The sequence below is a fragment of the Cyanistes caeruleus genome, chromosome 13, assembly GCF_971803275.1.
Source record: "Cyanistes caeruleus chromosome 13, bCyaCae1.hap1.1, whole genome shotgun sequence".
Classification (NCBI taxonomy): Eukaryota; Metazoa; Chordata; class Aves; order Passeriformes; family Paridae; genus Cyanistes; species Cyanistes caeruleus.
Genome location: NC_141713.1, coordinates 2,278,279 through 2,294,940, shown reverse-complemented (window position 1 = coordinate 2,294,940; position 16,662 = coordinate 2,278,279). Strand labels below are relative to the sequence as shown.

At 37.0% G+C, this 16,662-nt stretch overlaps 1 protein-coding gene across 12 annotated transcripts in view; it reads right to left on the bottom strand.

The window, feature by feature from the left end:
• DENND4A (DENN domain containing 4A) overlaps nt 1–16,662 on the bottom strand; it is a 49,103-nt gene that overhangs the window by 19,780 nt on the left and 12,661 nt on the right. For all 12 annotated transcript variants that reach the window (XR_015275699.1, XR_015275700.1, XM_086848724.1 and 9 more), the window contains 12 exons: nt 15,701–16,033; nt 14,879–15,128; nt 13,790–13,859; nt 12,068–12,237; nt 11,167–11,405; nt 9,309–9,375; nt 6,237–6,295; nt 5,456–5,600; nt 4,729–4,904; nt 4,134–4,234; nt 2,339–2,557; nt 1,948–2,093 (listed from right to left, as the gene is read on the bottom strand). Coding sequence is in view for 10 of the 12 variants with exons in the window: in XM_086848724.1 (XP_086704850.1) it covers nt 1,948–2,093; nt 2,339–2,557; nt 4,134–4,234; nt 4,729–4,904; nt 5,456–5,600; nt 6,237–6,295; nt 9,309–9,375; nt 11,167–11,405; nt 12,068–12,237; nt 13,790–13,859; nt 14,879–15,128; nt 15,701–16,008 (1,950 nt within the window). In the remaining 2 variants the exon portion in view is untranslated. The remainder of the gene's footprint in view (nt 1–1,947; nt 2,094–2,338; nt 2,558–4,133; nt 4,235–4,728; nt 4,905–5,455; nt 5,601–6,236; nt 6,296–9,308; nt 9,376–11,166; nt 11,406–12,067; nt 12,238–13,789; nt 13,860–14,878; nt 15,129–15,700; nt 16,034–16,662) is intronic.

Here is a 16,662-nt window from a genome sequence, read left to right as displayed (position 1 = left end):
TTCAGTTGACAAAATGCGTAATCAATTACAATCTGCTGCTGCTGTCTAGGAGCAAATAACATAGAAAGGATTACTCTTCATCTTAAACTATTCTCACAAATTATTCAAGGGAAGGCTTAGTTGATATTTTATAGATAACTAATTTCACAGTACATAAAATTTGTCTCAAGCCAGTAGTCTGTAACTACCCAGAAGAAATCACTGTATCACTTTTCAACTCGTGACATCACTCTCATCCAAAACTCTGTCAGGTACTGGTTCACCTAATAAAACTTTAAATATAAATATTGGCTTTAGTGGAACAATTCAATTTTCATATCTGGCCTTGGCCACAGCTCTAGTTGGTACAACAGTCCTTGATATACTTCCATATTTTGACTCTGTATGTTACTAGTAAGAACAGTATCAGGAATTAGGAGAAATCGGGGAGGAGAAGCAGGAAAGAGATGAGGCAAATATATAATTGTTCAAAGAAATCCTAGACGGGAACCTGCTCCCTCCTGTCAGTGAATATCCAGTTTCACAAGCAGTTCTAAAGCCATGGCAAATCCTAAAAGCATTGCAATGCCAGTGCCTCAGTCTCCCCACCATTATCCCTGGCACAGAAGTAGCTGTCCCATTAATAAACCTGAATAAAATCCTTACTGCCAGTAATGGAACTCAGAGAAGTGCACGTGCATTCTGGAAAATTTGTTCTCACCAAACTATCACAAGCACTTTTTATAGTGGAAAGAAGCTGTCCAGGGCATCAAGCAGCAAAATACCTGGCACAAGAACAGACAGGTCTCTGTTTCAGCTGTATAAATGGCTACTTAACCTTTTCTAAAAGGTGAAAGCTCCAGCAGCTCCACAGATTATGTGCAGTCTCACAGTGGCATCAGCAACCTAAGCATGACTTTTTTGAGAGACACCTGAGTTCCCAGACAAGATAACTTTAGTTTTAGCGCATCAACTTCAGCACCCTTAAACTATTCTATAAAATGAAATGCATCAGACAGAATTTGACACTTACACAGCCATTGCACTCTGAATAAACATCCTTTTTAACACCAGCCAAAGAACTGCAGCACAGAGGAAACCCAAGTGCTGCTCAGCAGTTCAGTCACTGGGGTCTATTTCTGTCTGGGATAGCTCCTGTTTCATGCACAAATTGGCACATAGCAAAGCAAGCACTACACATTGAAAGGTTTCTAACAGAGCTAGGGGACTGACTCAACATTACAGAAATGTTTGTAATTAATTCAATTTACAAGCCATGAATACCTGCAAGTCATGCTATAGAACTGGGAAGCAGAGTTTTGAAAGTTGCTACTACTAAAATATCGAGACTAGCAAAAGCTATAGAAAGCATTAAATATCCTTATACCCTGCTTTTATATTTCTCTCAAACTTCACTGTTTCCAGACATTTTCAAAACAGCTCCTTTTAACTCTTCTGCATTTCCATGGAAAAACAGCCATAAAGAGGAATAGCAGTTACCTGTCTTCAATATCAATTCCCATGGAACAGCAGGTGACCTACTTTCCAGGAAATCCCAGACAACTGCACCCTGCTTAAACAGCAGTGTCCCAGAACAGAGTAGCCAGTAAGATGACAACTAGGTGTGGAATTTCTTATCATATTCAGAGAAATAGGATGTAAGATTCTGGGTTTCAGTTCAGTCCTTCTTGCACTTCTTACAACAGGCCAGTATTTCAGAAGTTTACATACCAGTGAAAATTAGTACCTCTGATTTGTTCTCATGATGTTTCATTTACATTCAAGAATTTGAAGCAAAAAATAGAATGAAGCCAAACAAAAAAGGAAAGTGGAAGGCTACAATGATGAGAAAATGGGAAAGTAAAAGCAAAACCAAACTTGCATTTCAAATACATTTCTGGTTGTACTTTATCAGATAAAGTAGAAAACAGCAGAAGGTGAACACTGTATGCACACTGTATTGCTTACTTTATCCACACAGTCATCAAAGAAGGCAAGACTGGCATCCTTGTCACTGACAAAAGAACATTCCTCAATGAAGCGAATGAACATCTGGGTTTTGGTCATCAGGGTGTAGAACTTCTGATGGGAACGGTCTCTGCTCTTCAGGAACCCTACAAAGTGCAATCAGCAGCAATGTCAGAGTGTCCAAAATGGAAAAGTCCTCACCGCAACTCAGTCTAGGTCCTACTAATGTGCAAAAAGCTTCCTGCAATCATTGCCACTACCGTGCAATTTTGTCTGCACTTAAGATTTCCCCCATCATTTACAACACTGACATGCAAATGCTTTTATTCTGCAGATGAAAGAGAATAAAAACCAATACATTAATACACACAAAAAAATTCCAACTTTTCACCTTGTAGTTCAAAGAGAGAACTTGCATCTGTGGCTGTTTCAGAGGGTGCCTCCGTTATTGGCCTGAGATAAGACCTGTAACCTTTTAGGATTGAAGCCATGAAACAGAGAAATGCTTCCTGGATCTCCAAATCTAACAGATGCAATTTCTTCCCAGAATTAAAATCATAATCATTCATTGCCAATTCCATTAATGCATCTTCTCTTGGTCGCTGTTGCACTGTGAACAAAACAACATTGTAGTGTTTTACATTTTTCCCCCTCAATATTGGCCAAAAAAATTCTCTTTATCTTACTAGATTCAGTGATTACTGAACTCCATTACATTTGAAATAGGTTAAAATATACCCAAATTCAATCAGGATAGAAGACAATGGATTCAGCTTAACCTTCTGTACCTCATGTGTCTGTGGATCACACCAAAAGCAGGATGCACTGGCCTGGCCAGCATGGGAGTTACCACAGTACCAGAGAACCAGCATGGACAGAGCTTTAAAAAGCCCTCAAAGAAAGCTATTTGTAAAGCCACGTGAAAATTTAGACAGGAGCTGTTTAAAGAAGCATATTTTCAGGACAAACACATGGGTGGGATGTATTTTTTTTGAGTGTGCCTTTCATTTCAAAAAGCAGACAATGCACATTAAATACTGACATACACAGAAAAATCACCACTTAGAGGCAAAGTGGAGCTATTAAAACACAACACTGCAAAATGCTGCTACAGACAAAATGTGGCTCTAGCAAAACCTGTATTCTTTAATTATGTGTATCAACATTTTAAAGCCATCAGAACTCTAGCTGAGACTTCACTGCTACATAGAGAGTTTGGTAACATTCTAATAATGTCTCAGGAAAGTGAAAAGATGGTTTCATCACTGTCTTTCCACATCATATAATTATAGCTAACCTTACCTCAAAATCATTTTTAAGCAACCTACTCTGTAATAAGATTTAAGTTCACTACCACTCTATTTTTACATGCAGAACATAAGGTTTAGAATTTTTTCTAAAAAAGCCCTTGCATAAAAATATATCAAAATTCTGAAGCATCAGATAATTTTCATCACCCATCAGCTATAGACTTCTTTGTGAACCACATCCCAATAAACTTTGTTTCTGTACATTGTAATCAGAATACAAATTCTTGTGACTTCAATAGCCAGGAATGTGTAAACAGCCTTTTAAAAAAGTGCTTTGTTTTTATGAATTTCACTAAAACCACTTCTACCCATTTTTCCTCACTTAAAGGTTTAATATACCTTACTCTGCAATATTTGAGGATTCTGTCAATAACAAATTTTTACTTAGAGATGTCCAGTAATTGTGTCTTACATTTAAACCCCTAATGTTTAAAAAACACTTGTTATTTCCATCTTAAGTTTTTAGGTGAGGTACTTTGAGCTTGAGTGTCAAAGTCATTCCAATTTCAACTGCCAAGACATCAGTAAACTTTGAAGATGAAAAAAACAAAAGGTCTTTATTAGGTACTGGCCTACTCTTTGCTTTGTTTTCCTATTTTATTCTCATAGAAACTCTGCTCTTTTTTTTTGTATGAGGCTAACATTAATAGGAAAGGATATTTATTAAGTACTTCTTTCATATATATGTGAAGTCTCTGTCCCAAAAGTCCCCTCATTGTTTCTAATTGCTGGATTTAGAGCACAAATTTTCCCATTCTGTAAAAATAAATGTTTAGTGGAAATGATAACTTTGAAACACATTTAATTAACTACATTTATCTGTTTTTGTGACACACTGTGCCCAGTGTAAAGCTTGCTATGTACTTTCCCACTCACATTCTGCCAGTTGCTGATATAAAGTATTTAAAGTATTCATCAGATTTTTACAAGGTTTCTTTGGTAAGATCTTCCATGCAATAGCTTTCTTGTCTCCAGTTCTGGAAAGGAAAAAAAAAAAACAACAATCAGCATACACTGGAACGTGTTCAAAGGATGTTCCACCCCAGCAGAGAAAGAGGTTTCAATCCATTAAAACTGGACTGAGAAGGACTGCAAACCAACTAACAAAGTCAAATTTGATTTACTGTATGGAGAGCTGATCAGAGCCATCCAACCAGTGCCCCATATTTCAGGGTGATGATTACACTGCCACACTCTCCAGCACTGAAATCAATCCAGTTACAACTCACCAGAGATGGATTAATGGTATTAAGCACCTGTTATTGCACCAGCAACCACCACTCATGCCATGTTCTGAGCTCTAATTACTTAGGTAATTAATTACATGCTCTAGTAACTGGCATGGACAGAAGGAAAATAAATGGAAAGAAAAACTAAAATACCCCTCCAAGTTTTGCCAAGAAAGACAGCTTTTGCCTTTGAAAATAGGAAGCAGAAAAAATTAGAAGAAAAACTGTTGATAATAACTTACTGAGAAATGGTGTTGGTGTCCAGGTCAACACAGCTGACATCGGGTGGGGGATCATAGAGATCAAAGTATCTGGAATCAATTCCCACTATGAAGGGGCACGGGGCACTCAGCACATCTGCCAGTGCCAAGGGACAGAGAGGAATATATGGGCAAGGCCAGTGGAAGGGAAAGATCATCTTGGAAAACATGCAGAGACAAAAACACAGGTTAAAGATGTGCCATACAGCCTATGCAAGAACAATCCACACTTCACCAACTTCAAAATTATTTAACATGGCAGATTGTTACTACTGAGAATCTAGATGTAGATTCTAATTAAAAACTGCACTAATTTCTCTAAAATTCAATTTGTAGGAAAAACATCTTCAGAATCACAGATCACGCATAGCAGAGGCAGCAAAAAATGCTTAGTGATGACAGGCAGGGAAAAATCATGCATTTAAAATTCCATAGAATAGATAAAGTGCTAGCTGGGAAAATCGAACTCCTATTTTATGCACTGTGATGATCAAACACTTATTTACAATATTTACACGAAGAATCAACAACAATTTATCTTCTATCTTCGCAGGATATCATTACAACAGTAATTTTTCTCTCTAGTGAGCTTTAACTCTTATTTTTAAGTAACCTTTAAGTTTAACAGGACTAATACTAAATCTAGATTTTATCTCAGAAGCGTTCTTTCAATCCTTTTACAGGTGTATGACTAAAAGCTGGTACTTACAGAGACCAATGCCTCTGTCACACTCGTGAGGACAGAAGGTCGCAATGAGTGGATGAGGATTTTATGTTCTGTCACAGCAAACACCAGCAAAGTTACTGCATTTTCAGGTCCTAAATTCTGAAGTAGTGTAGAAAACTTCCCACCACTGTTACAAGGACATAAACACACCAGTGAGTTACAAGGGACATAAAAAAAAGAAACGTTCAGTAATAAAATAAATGGAAATCTGCAAATCTTTCTTTTAGAGAAGATTACTTTGTAGAATGCTTGGCACACTTCACTGGCCAGTGAGGAATGGTTATTTCCCAACAGTAACCATGATTTCTTGGGACTTGACTCAGCCTAGACTATTTTCAGGACACAGGCATTACAATTTTTCTTTTTGAGAAGCAATTTACAAGGAGACAACATGTGTTTCTTTAATCAGTCTCCTGTGCCAAGACCTGGAAGTCAGGACAATAACAGAACTCCTCCAATTCCCTTCCAAAACAAAAAACTGAGCTATCTTAGGGACCAACTCCTAGAAAGGGGATCTAATCTATATTCTTTGTCAAGAATTAGGAAAATGATTTTACACTTCCCCCAACCAAATACACTGTTAATTAAGTGTGTATCCTTGTCAGGGTGCAGGTCTAATCACATGAATAAACTTCAGATCCACTCGTTTCCAAAGGCACCAGACAAGGTAAGTCAATTTACACAACAGCAACTCTAGATAGCAAATCTTTTCCCTGCCACAAATCAGAATACATCTCACAACTAACAAGATACTGCTACTTGCCTCAGTGGGAGTGGTGATGACACAGGCTGGCTAAGAATCAGGTTATCATGTGGAGATAGCTGTGAAAAGGTTTTAAAATACATTACTTTTATTCTGAACTTTGGAAGTATTTATTAGAAATTATACAACTGTAACAAAGAACACTTAATAATTCAAATTAAGCTCAATCTTGTATACCCCAGTTGTGTATCACGCTAAGAAGTGCTGTGCAATGATATGCATCAGGATCTTTTAGTAAAAACTGGGCAAAGCATAATCTTCCTTTCTTGGCCAGGACTGAATACATTGCATATTCATAAAGAAAACTTTAAACTAGCTAATGCTGCAGAAATCTGAATATATTAACTGCTGAAAAATGAAGCCTTCTGTACTTTAAGGGCTGTGAGAACCCATAGTTCATAGAGAGCTTTCAGGAGCTGGAGGGAATTCTTTCTGGATTTAGGGGTAAAGAGAGGGATAAAAATTCATAAAGGGGAGAGATGGCAGGTCATAATGTAAAGCCATATTTTCTTCAGAAGACATGAGAATTAGGCTCTTGGCTAGTGGAAACTGCTTAGCTCTGATAGAATCTTTAAAATTTGTACTGCTTGAAGATGCAAGAAGATCCTATTGAATCACATTTCGTTCTTACAGTGACATGGCATCAAGCAAATCATTCATATATTCAGCAGGAATAGGAAGACTCAGGTAAGTACAAGAATAGCAATAGACAATCAGTTTATCAAAGCTCAGCTATGTTTACAGCCATGGTAAATCCAGGGTAACAAGACACCAGCTGGCTTAATCCTGCCTGCACTTTCTGTTGTATAAAAAGCAGTAGTAACTCGGCCACAGCAACCTGTACAACTGAGCTGCAAGTTCAGACCATTTTTAGTAACATTCCAGGTTTGAGTGTTTCACCTTAAACCCACTGCAGGTGACCAGGTAACTGAAGCCAGAACACAAGATGATGACTTAGAAACACAAAGTCCCCTAATGCTGTGCCTGGAGACCCACCAAACACAGGGGATTCAGGAGAGTCTGCAATGCTGTTTCCCTGTATGTCTCACTTCCCTGACAAATGTGAATGGTCACACCACAGACTGGATTTGTCAAGCGAGTCACCTTGGGATCACCAGCACCATTAGCTTGGTCAGTGGAAGAATTCAAAAGACTCATTTTTTCAGCCTGAGGCAAACCTTCATAAACCACTCTCTGAAAGGAAGCATCAGCCTGATGTCCTCTGACTTCTGTGCTTCAGCAAAAGCAAATAAACACAATTAAACATCAATTCAAGGGGCACATCTCCCTCAGGCAGAAGGGGCACTTATTACCCCCGTTCCCCAGAGGGAGAAACATTACTCCACGTGCTCTTCAAGTCTGCAGGTTGTGATACATTAGCACAGCACCTCTGTGTAATGAGGGGATGTAGGACACAGAGTCCAGCAGAACTCAGGTCAGAAGGAACCCATCAACACTGGCAGCTGGAAGCTGGCAAACGGGAACATTCCAGAGTGTTTTACTAATGGCTATCATTTCTTTGAGATTTAAAAGTTTAATTGCTTAGCAAAAGACTACCACATTTTCCATTAGCAGGCTTTAGAGAGAAATGGAATCCTGAAAGCTTGCCATTTTCAACGCAGGCATTTTCCACACTAATTTTGAGGAAAAGTTTAAGGTACAATCACCTGTTATTTTATTCAGGTGCAGTTTCAAACACAACTCAAGTCCCTAGAAGCAGCTGGAAGGAAGAATTTATTCAGATCTCAATTACCACTGCCTACTGTAAAAGCACTGGTTTCTCCACCTGTACTAATTTAATGCACAAAACATTTTGAAAATAAGGTATAACAGACAATTTTCACATCACATATCTAGATTTTCAGACTTTGTTCCAGGATATAAACCCATACGTACTTTGACAAAATTCCCTAAAATTTCAGACTAAAAACATTAAATGCTTTTTCTCTGAACTCAATCACTCTCTCTGTAAATAGCTGTTCATTTTTTCCTGGCACAAATATTTTGTTGAATATGAATTTAAAAAAAACCCTAAAACAAGATGTAAAAATTCTGGGTTTTGAATTGAACTTTAAAATCATTAGAAAAGGTACAGAAGTGCCAGATACAGTTTCAATATAACTCATGTCTAATCCCTTTTCAGTAACAGTAATAAATACCACTCCTTTAGAACACACTAAAGAGGATCTTCAATATTCAGTACATGCTATAAAGACATAACCCAGGATTGTATTTGCACTGAAAGACTTCACTACTATATGGGCTACACAATTAACACTCAGAACTGCACAGGGCTCTCTATATTTTATGTTTTACAAGTAATAACAGAATAGCATCATTTTGTAACTATTTAATCAAAATAACGATTGGTAGAATACTATGACTGCAACAGAGCTCTCTTTTTGCTGCAATAAACATTCTAACACGTCTCTACCTATTTTGCCTCTTTAGGAGAAAATAAAAAGATTTAATAACACTTCAGAAGTCCTCGAGACCAGGATTTTTTCTCTCCTACTAACAGTGACAGGGCTGAAATTTCCAAAAGCAGGTAGCAATTCCTGTAATTATTTCACTCCCACACAGCCCTGCAGGTAGCACAGAGCAAGGGCCAGGTTTGATAAAGAGGCTCTTACTGGGTGTGGCTCTTGCAGCTCTCACTGAGAGCAAAAAGCCCTTTGGGAAGAGGGGCAATCATGGATATACATTTCACATCTGGTTTTAGTTTTATTTATTTATTTTGCACTCAACCTTCATACAGTAGCAGGAAGAAAACTGTTCAAAAGCTATTGCAAAAGTCAGACCAGATGCTGACTTGGAGTAGTTTTTCATTAATTTCTATATACTCTGAAAAAAAGTAACTTCTAAGCTCACTAAATAGCTTCTTGTAATAACTCACTAAAGTCATTAACTAAACTGGAAACAGAATTTTTATAGATTTTTCACATTATGGGTATGAATTTATGAAAAAGAAATCCTGAACAAAAATAATTTGAGCACAAAAATTACATTTTCCATTTATTAATCTGCTTTATCTTCACCTTAGACATAGTTATTAAAGAAAATTACACTCACCTGCACTAGAATTCTTGGCCTCTGAGGGGATGGAAAAGGTACTTTATGCATGAAATGGGAAATGTGTCTGGAGGAAAAGAAAAATACTGATTTAGTAGAAATTAAGCTTAAACTACATCACCTCAAGACATCATTTTTGACAATAAAAGAAATTGTTATACAAAAACGGCACACACTCAGAAAACAGAGCAAAAAATCCCAGCACCTAAACCCTACTGGGATATTCTGACCTTGAAAATGTATTTTTCTACTGGTCACAAGAAAATGGAGGGGCAGATTCTCAATCAGAATATAAACTCTGTCTGTGAGATTGAAAAATTACAAGATTTTTTTTTTTTTTTTGCTTGTAAAGTAGAAATATTGACGTTTGAAATAGCACTAAACCTCAGAGACTAGAACTGGTTACTTGCAAAAAAATATTCATGGCTGAATATCAAGGAGAATCATTAAACTCATCCATTTTCTTCAGTTCTAAATACAAAATGATATATAAAATTGCTGATGAAAAAGCTTTAAAATTTTTTCACATACTACAAATAGAGAAAAATGTTTTTTAAATTTGACAAAGTTCAGTTTCATGAATTGATTAAACTTACACAAGTTCCAAAAGCGTAATCCTACATTTCTATTCCATCCTAAACCTCACCTTACAGCACACATTTACCAGGATTTCTACAAATGTTACCAGTGTTGTGACACAGACAACTACATCTGGTAGCAAGTCAGACAAACCCACAAATAAGCATTTGGGTTTTATTTTATTACCAGTGTATGAAGGTAGCAGTCAAAATGTGGAACATGTCACACAATGAGGGAAAGCTGCTGTTTGCAGCAGCTGGGCTGACTGAAAATGTTCAGGTACTTGCATGGCACAGACCAACCTTCATCATCATTAAAACAGCCAAAGGAAGTAGGCTGGATACTACATTAGAATCCTATATTTAAATTATCCACAGTAAACAGAACAGTTTAAAAATCGGAGAAATTAGAGTAAATCCATAAAATCCAAATTGATGAAACATTTCTCATATCTACTTATTTTATTTATTCCCAAAAGCTAAAACAGCAAACATCTGAACTTCAAAACAAAACAAAAATATCTGGTTTTATCACTGGAAGTTTACACTGTCAGAATTTTCAAACAAGTTCAATGATGGGAACTGTAATAATGAAGGGTATAAACAGTCACAAGAAATAATTACTCCACAAAGTCAAAGTCTCCTGGAAGTTAATATTTAAGTTGAAGCAGGAAAAAAACTGCAATAAAATAGAAAAGTAAATAGTGTATTTGAAATCTGCTGCATTAAAAGATTACATGATCCTAGAAATGTTACATGATATTACATATCAATTACAGGTATCGACCATTCCTTGGTGTAAGGATTTAGTTTGCATTTTATAACGTGAAATCCTTTATGTGAGAAAGAAATTAAGTTTATTCATCACAAATAGAAGATAATTACTAGTGCAAAATATTCAATCTGCTTTATTCAATATTCAATCTCTCATTCCACTACAAATAGGCATTTGAAAAAATGCAAATCTACTAATTTAATTTTCCTAACTTGATGTGTGCAAGATTAAGAAAGGATTTATAATTTTGTCCTTTCTAATCACTATGACTAAAGGGTGCAAACATAATTAAAACAGCTTCCAGAGACCTTTGCAGGCACTTAAATAAAAATCTAGGCTTTTGCAGGAAGTAGGTAAAAATATGTTTACCAAAGGAGAAAAGTGCAGCCATTATATTTAATGTTTGATAAGTAAAGTAAAAAGGATATTACAGGAAATTTACAACAACAAAAAAAACCCCTCTTATCAACCGAAATTACTGTTACAAGTTTTGGAAATTACTTACTTCTCAATGGGGAGGACATGTGGCCCAGAAATGGAGTAACGATACAGAAAGGTAAGAAACTTCTTGAAAGCATCAAAGAAAGGCCAGTGAGAGAGCAGACAGATGCATTTATTTGTCTGCACTGTTCTGCACGTGTCTTTCCCCTCGACAGCAGCTGCTAATCCCAGCTGAGATTTTTGTTTCTCTGTGAGGTTCTCTTCAGGATACAGTTCATAAAACTGAATAGCAGCACCATATACCTGCAAACACAGTGTGGATGTGAAGTCAGTAATTCTGCCTCGATCTTCACAGCAATCTAAGAAACCCCAAACACACAGAAAATCAAGTCTGTGTTACTGTTTGAAAAGATACATTAATGCACCATCTTTTGAAGCAATCCATTCAGGATATTCTTATGGCTGTGAAAATCCAGACTGTCTATTATTTATTTAAAACACTTAATCTCATATGAGAAAGAGTAATTTACAAAACAATTTATTTCAGAGAAAAATAATGATTATAAAGAGTAAAACTGCAGTCAACTACTCCTCCAATTGCCTTTAAAGCTATTTTAGGAATCCTTTATACACAACTCGAAACCATATCCCTGACATCCAATTTACTTTTTAGAACAAGTATGTACATGCAAGGTCGTTTCTATGCTTGCAATAAAAATAACATTACTTGCATGTATATGCAGTCCAATTTTATAGCTCTCTAGTTTCACAGGCTAACAGTAAAGCAGAGGAGCTCAGGTTTATGATCAACTGAAACTACTGCAAGTCACTCTTCAAAGCAGTCTTGGAATCAAGCCCAAGAGAATAGATTCAAGCTCATCTATGAAAACATTCATTATCATCATCATGAACAGATAAATTTTTCCATTAAATTAATAATATTTTTTTAAAAGGTTTCAAAATACCTTTTCTGCAGAAGCTCCAGTTAGTACAAATGTAGAAAAAACTGGGAGAGGGTATTTACTGTTAGATGGCCAACATTCAATCGTTGCACCCATAGGGAGACAAAAAAGAGGCACAGATTCTGGTAATGGGAATGATTCATAATCTTCTTCGGGATATCTGCATATTAAACCTATAAATAGAATAAGCAAAGAGGCAGTTATAGAAAAGCCAGCAGAAGCAGGTTTGTAATAACTCATTCCATAAAATAATTGCCAGAAAATTCACATATGAGCACAGTAACAAGATGAGTGAAGGTATAAATAATTAGGCACAGGGAATAGCTGGAAGGGCCAGATGCCCCCATGGCCTAAGGAGAAATCACCTGACTACAGCATTACACTGAAATCCTACTTTCCATTCTAGAAACTATTCATAACTGATTTATCTTTTGCTGTTTTCAGGCTGTGTGCATCTCACCTGCTATTATATAATAGTTCACATTCACCACGAGTATGAGCAAAGATTTTAAAACCTAGTTTAAAAAAAGTAATGTGAATGAGTGAGAAATAAGACTGATATTTTCAGCTATGACACCAATTAATTCTGGCCAACAAACATTCCCTGAAAAATATATGTTAGCTATTAGATAGATTTTTAATACCAATAGAATCAAATCAATTATGCTGATTGATCTCAGCTGAGAACTCAGATTTGTGCTGTCAGGCCAATGTGTTTAGACTTATTTTAAACACAGCTGTAAAACATGAAGATCTGAAGCAGAGGCTTTTAGCACACAGGTCCTCAGTTACATCACAGGCTGTAGCAATCCATCCTGTCTTGATTGCCAGCCCAGGGGACTCCACATTGAGAACAGACACCGCATGAAAGGATTTAGGATTTCTCTGTGTTACACAGCACAACCACTACGCCCTTTTCTAACAGAAAGGGGAATATTAATAAGCAATAAAAACTTGTAAACAAAAAGGGGAGCAGAACCCCTCATGCCAAGAATCAAAATTTTGTGCAAGCTACCACCAGCCTTTTAAAATTTTTATTTGTTTACAAATGTACTGTCCACCTTTTAGTACGTCCTGAACTCCTGTTTACAGAGAGCAGCCTCTAAAAGGGATGTAAGTGGATTAAAGCTTAAGTGTGAATCATGCTCATGACTTGTATGCCAAACAAAATCAGGGTTTAAAAAAAACCCAACAACAAATGCAAAGCCAACACATTTCATCAGTCACAGCAAATCTAATTCTGTCTTATAAATAAAACAATAAAATAAAGATGATACACGATCCAAAAATACTTGAAGAGCTCAGTGCCAATGACGCTTGAGGCAGTGTGGAAGTCTGCAGGATTCTTCAAAATGTTTCTTTAAGAAAGTGACCATGAAAATGCATCAAATAATTTCTGTGGTGCTTTCTTCTGCATATACATACACATCCTTAAGAGACAGTTACCAGTGGCACAAACAGAGGTGGGAGACACCCAGGTTTGTAGAATCCTATCAAAACACAGCTGAGCTTCCCAATTAAACACAAATTTTAAAAGAGCATTGTCACAATACCCAGTTCTAAGGCCTGTTTTCTGACATGATTTTAAAAGAATTCTTTAGGGAAAGATTCCTTTTTGGATAATGGCAAGATAGTGTCAATTCTTTAGTACAAAATGTATTACATTACAAATGAGCCTGGACATCCTGAATTGAAGATAAAAAAAGCTACACAGTAGTTACATACCAGCTTTATATGATATGGTGTTGGTTTTTGCCACAGACTTTTTATAACATAAATATACTGCTGAGCCCCACTGTAAAATAAAAGAAGTTATTAGATTAAGTGACGAAGTATAACAAATGGACATAACAGAATATAATTAATGATAATGTTGATAATTTTAAGTATTTAAATTCTCAATTTCTGGACATGAGAATAAAGAACAGGGAAAGCCATGGAATAGAAAAGAGCAGCACCCATAGGGGGAACACAGAGCTTCTTATAGAAGGGAGAAAGGTGTAACAACTTCCACAAGACAGCAATCCCACAACCCAGTCAATATGGGGACTAGCAGAACTGAAAAACCCATTAGTTAATGCCTACAGGCATTTATTTAAAAACAAGCAGAGATCAATTCCCATGATATTTTTTACATGATCCCACTTGCAGAGCAGTCAGCATCTTCCTCAATACACTGACTTCTGAGGACCCTGCAAGAGCCAGCACATGGGGCTGCAGATTTAACCAGGAAATACTTAAATATTCAGTTCTGCAAATCAAAGTGCTGTGAAACCTGTGTATTTTAGCAGGTCAGGCTTTGCAATCATATCAAACATTTACGTGTGCTTACAGTCAACAGCTTCCAACAGCACTCGCATATAACTTTCTTTAAAGAAGAATTTGTGAAACTATTGAGGAGAAAAACATTTATAAAATAGCATTGCAGGTAAAGAGAGGAGGTGGAAAACAAACCAGTATCTAGCTCGTTGCTAGATATGTAATTCCCACTGCAACAGTAAAAGCAGTGTCAGAAACAGCCACATCTGTAAATCCTCCAGTTACACACATGACCACAACACATTCTAAAGGACCAATCCAAAGATGCTGGAGTCAGCACTAAAAAACCCCAAACATTTACTCTAAGGTTTCTAGAAAGACTTTGTTCCAAGTAGAAACAAAGGAATGTAATTCTCCAACACTTGAATATTTGATTTATCTTTGGAGACCTCTTATGGAGATTTTTCACCAGGTACTCCAAGAGCTGCCACAAGTACTCCACAAACGTCAGATCAGCGAGCATCAAGTGTTCAAAGCCTAGCTTTTGAATCTTACCATGCTATTATTCAGATTCTTGTCCACCTTGCAGAAGGTGTGTGGAGGAGTCTCTCCTTTGCTGGGGATGATGATGCAGATGTCTGTGACAGCCAGGGTGTTCTGGGTCATGTTCTCAGAGGCCCTGCGGTAGGTGATGTACACCCGCTGGGACGAGGGGCTGCCGCTGATGTTGGCAGGCCGCCCATACGGGGTGCTCTGAATGATTTCACAGCCTTGCTTTACTCTTTCTTTCCCATCATATAAAACCCTAGTTAAAAGGGGATGGAAAAAAGTCAGAAGGCATGTTTTTAAAACACTGAGTTTTAATCACAGCTCTTGTCTCATCGCTGAGCAAAATATTTTACCAACAAGTTCAGGTCATTATCTCCAACTGTATTCTAACAGAAAAGCTTCATAATGAAACTATACTGGTTTTCCTCATACATAATTGCTTTTAAGCATTTTGCTTACTGCAAAACAGTGTTATTTTAATTTCTATTAAAGATTCACTGCCTGATCCTAAGAATGTCATATAACTTATCTCTTTCCAATCTGTATTAAATAGGTTAAGCATCTTATCCCAACCCAAACATATACATTAAAAACTATAAATGGCTTTGAAAACTCCAAAATGGGAAGGATTAAACTTGTCAATTAAAATCCACTCAGCATGCATTTTCCCTTCCATACTGGGTTACAGCACACTCAAGTCAACAAATATCTTCCTGTTTAGAGTTTTGCCTTGCAGTTAAAAAGTATGGCATTTCCGTAAACCTGCCTTATCTGCTCCTTACTTAAATAAAACTGAAAATCACCCACTGGGTCTGGCAAAGCACTCACCCCAAATCAGTAAGTGGAGGCTTATCCCTCCCTCGGCGGTAACAAAGGTACATCTGCGGTCCTACAAGGCTGCCGTTATTGAGATCTGCAGACAGGCCCGAGGGAGTGACATCTATGCATTTATAGCCCTGAGGAACCTCCTCCCCCAGGGATTTATTAAGGACTGTCACGTCTGTGATGGGTTCTTTTGGTTTGGCGATTTTATGGCAGGCATCATTGAAGTGGATCTCCTCCTCCAGTGGCTTTGAGATATCCGTTAGTCCTGCGACAACAAAGTAATCAGCAACACGGGCCCCTTTGTCTTCCATCTTCCATCACAAGGTGTTACAGCTTCTAAGAAAGAAATACAGGTCAGAAATAATAAAATTATGGTCATTTTTTAAAAACAGAAAATCATAGCCTGCAAATAAAGAAAATGCTTTCTGCTCTCGCATGGAATATTGAGAAATGGGCTAAAAATGTTTTTCCAAGTCACCCATATGTGCTGGAATCTTGCTAGATTAGCTTCAGGAAGTTTACTGTCATCAAGTTCCAGACTTTTTAAACTATTCAAGCTATTTAAGACTCCCTTTTGTTGAATTAATTTTGTTTGGGTGCAAAATTTTATTGCAAGAGAAACTGTTACCACACAGGAGTTTCAAGAGCTTGCTGACATTCCAAAACTGAACAGCCAGAATTTAAAGCAGTTTGAATGCTTGGTACAAGACTTCAATTTTCATGTAACTTTTATTCCCATTGCTTTATCTCCCTTTATTTCTTCCCCTAGGTAGCAAGTATTAAGCCTTATCAAACTTCATGCCATCATGATTCTTGGATTTGACCAAGATTTTTGTTAAAACAAAGAATTCAGACATTTCTTACTGGTAATTTGGAAAATTATGCGCCACTTTGATAATGTGCATTTAATCAAATTGTTCCAAGCTGGCCTCAGATTTTCTGCACCAGCCCCTGCTCAAGCAGGA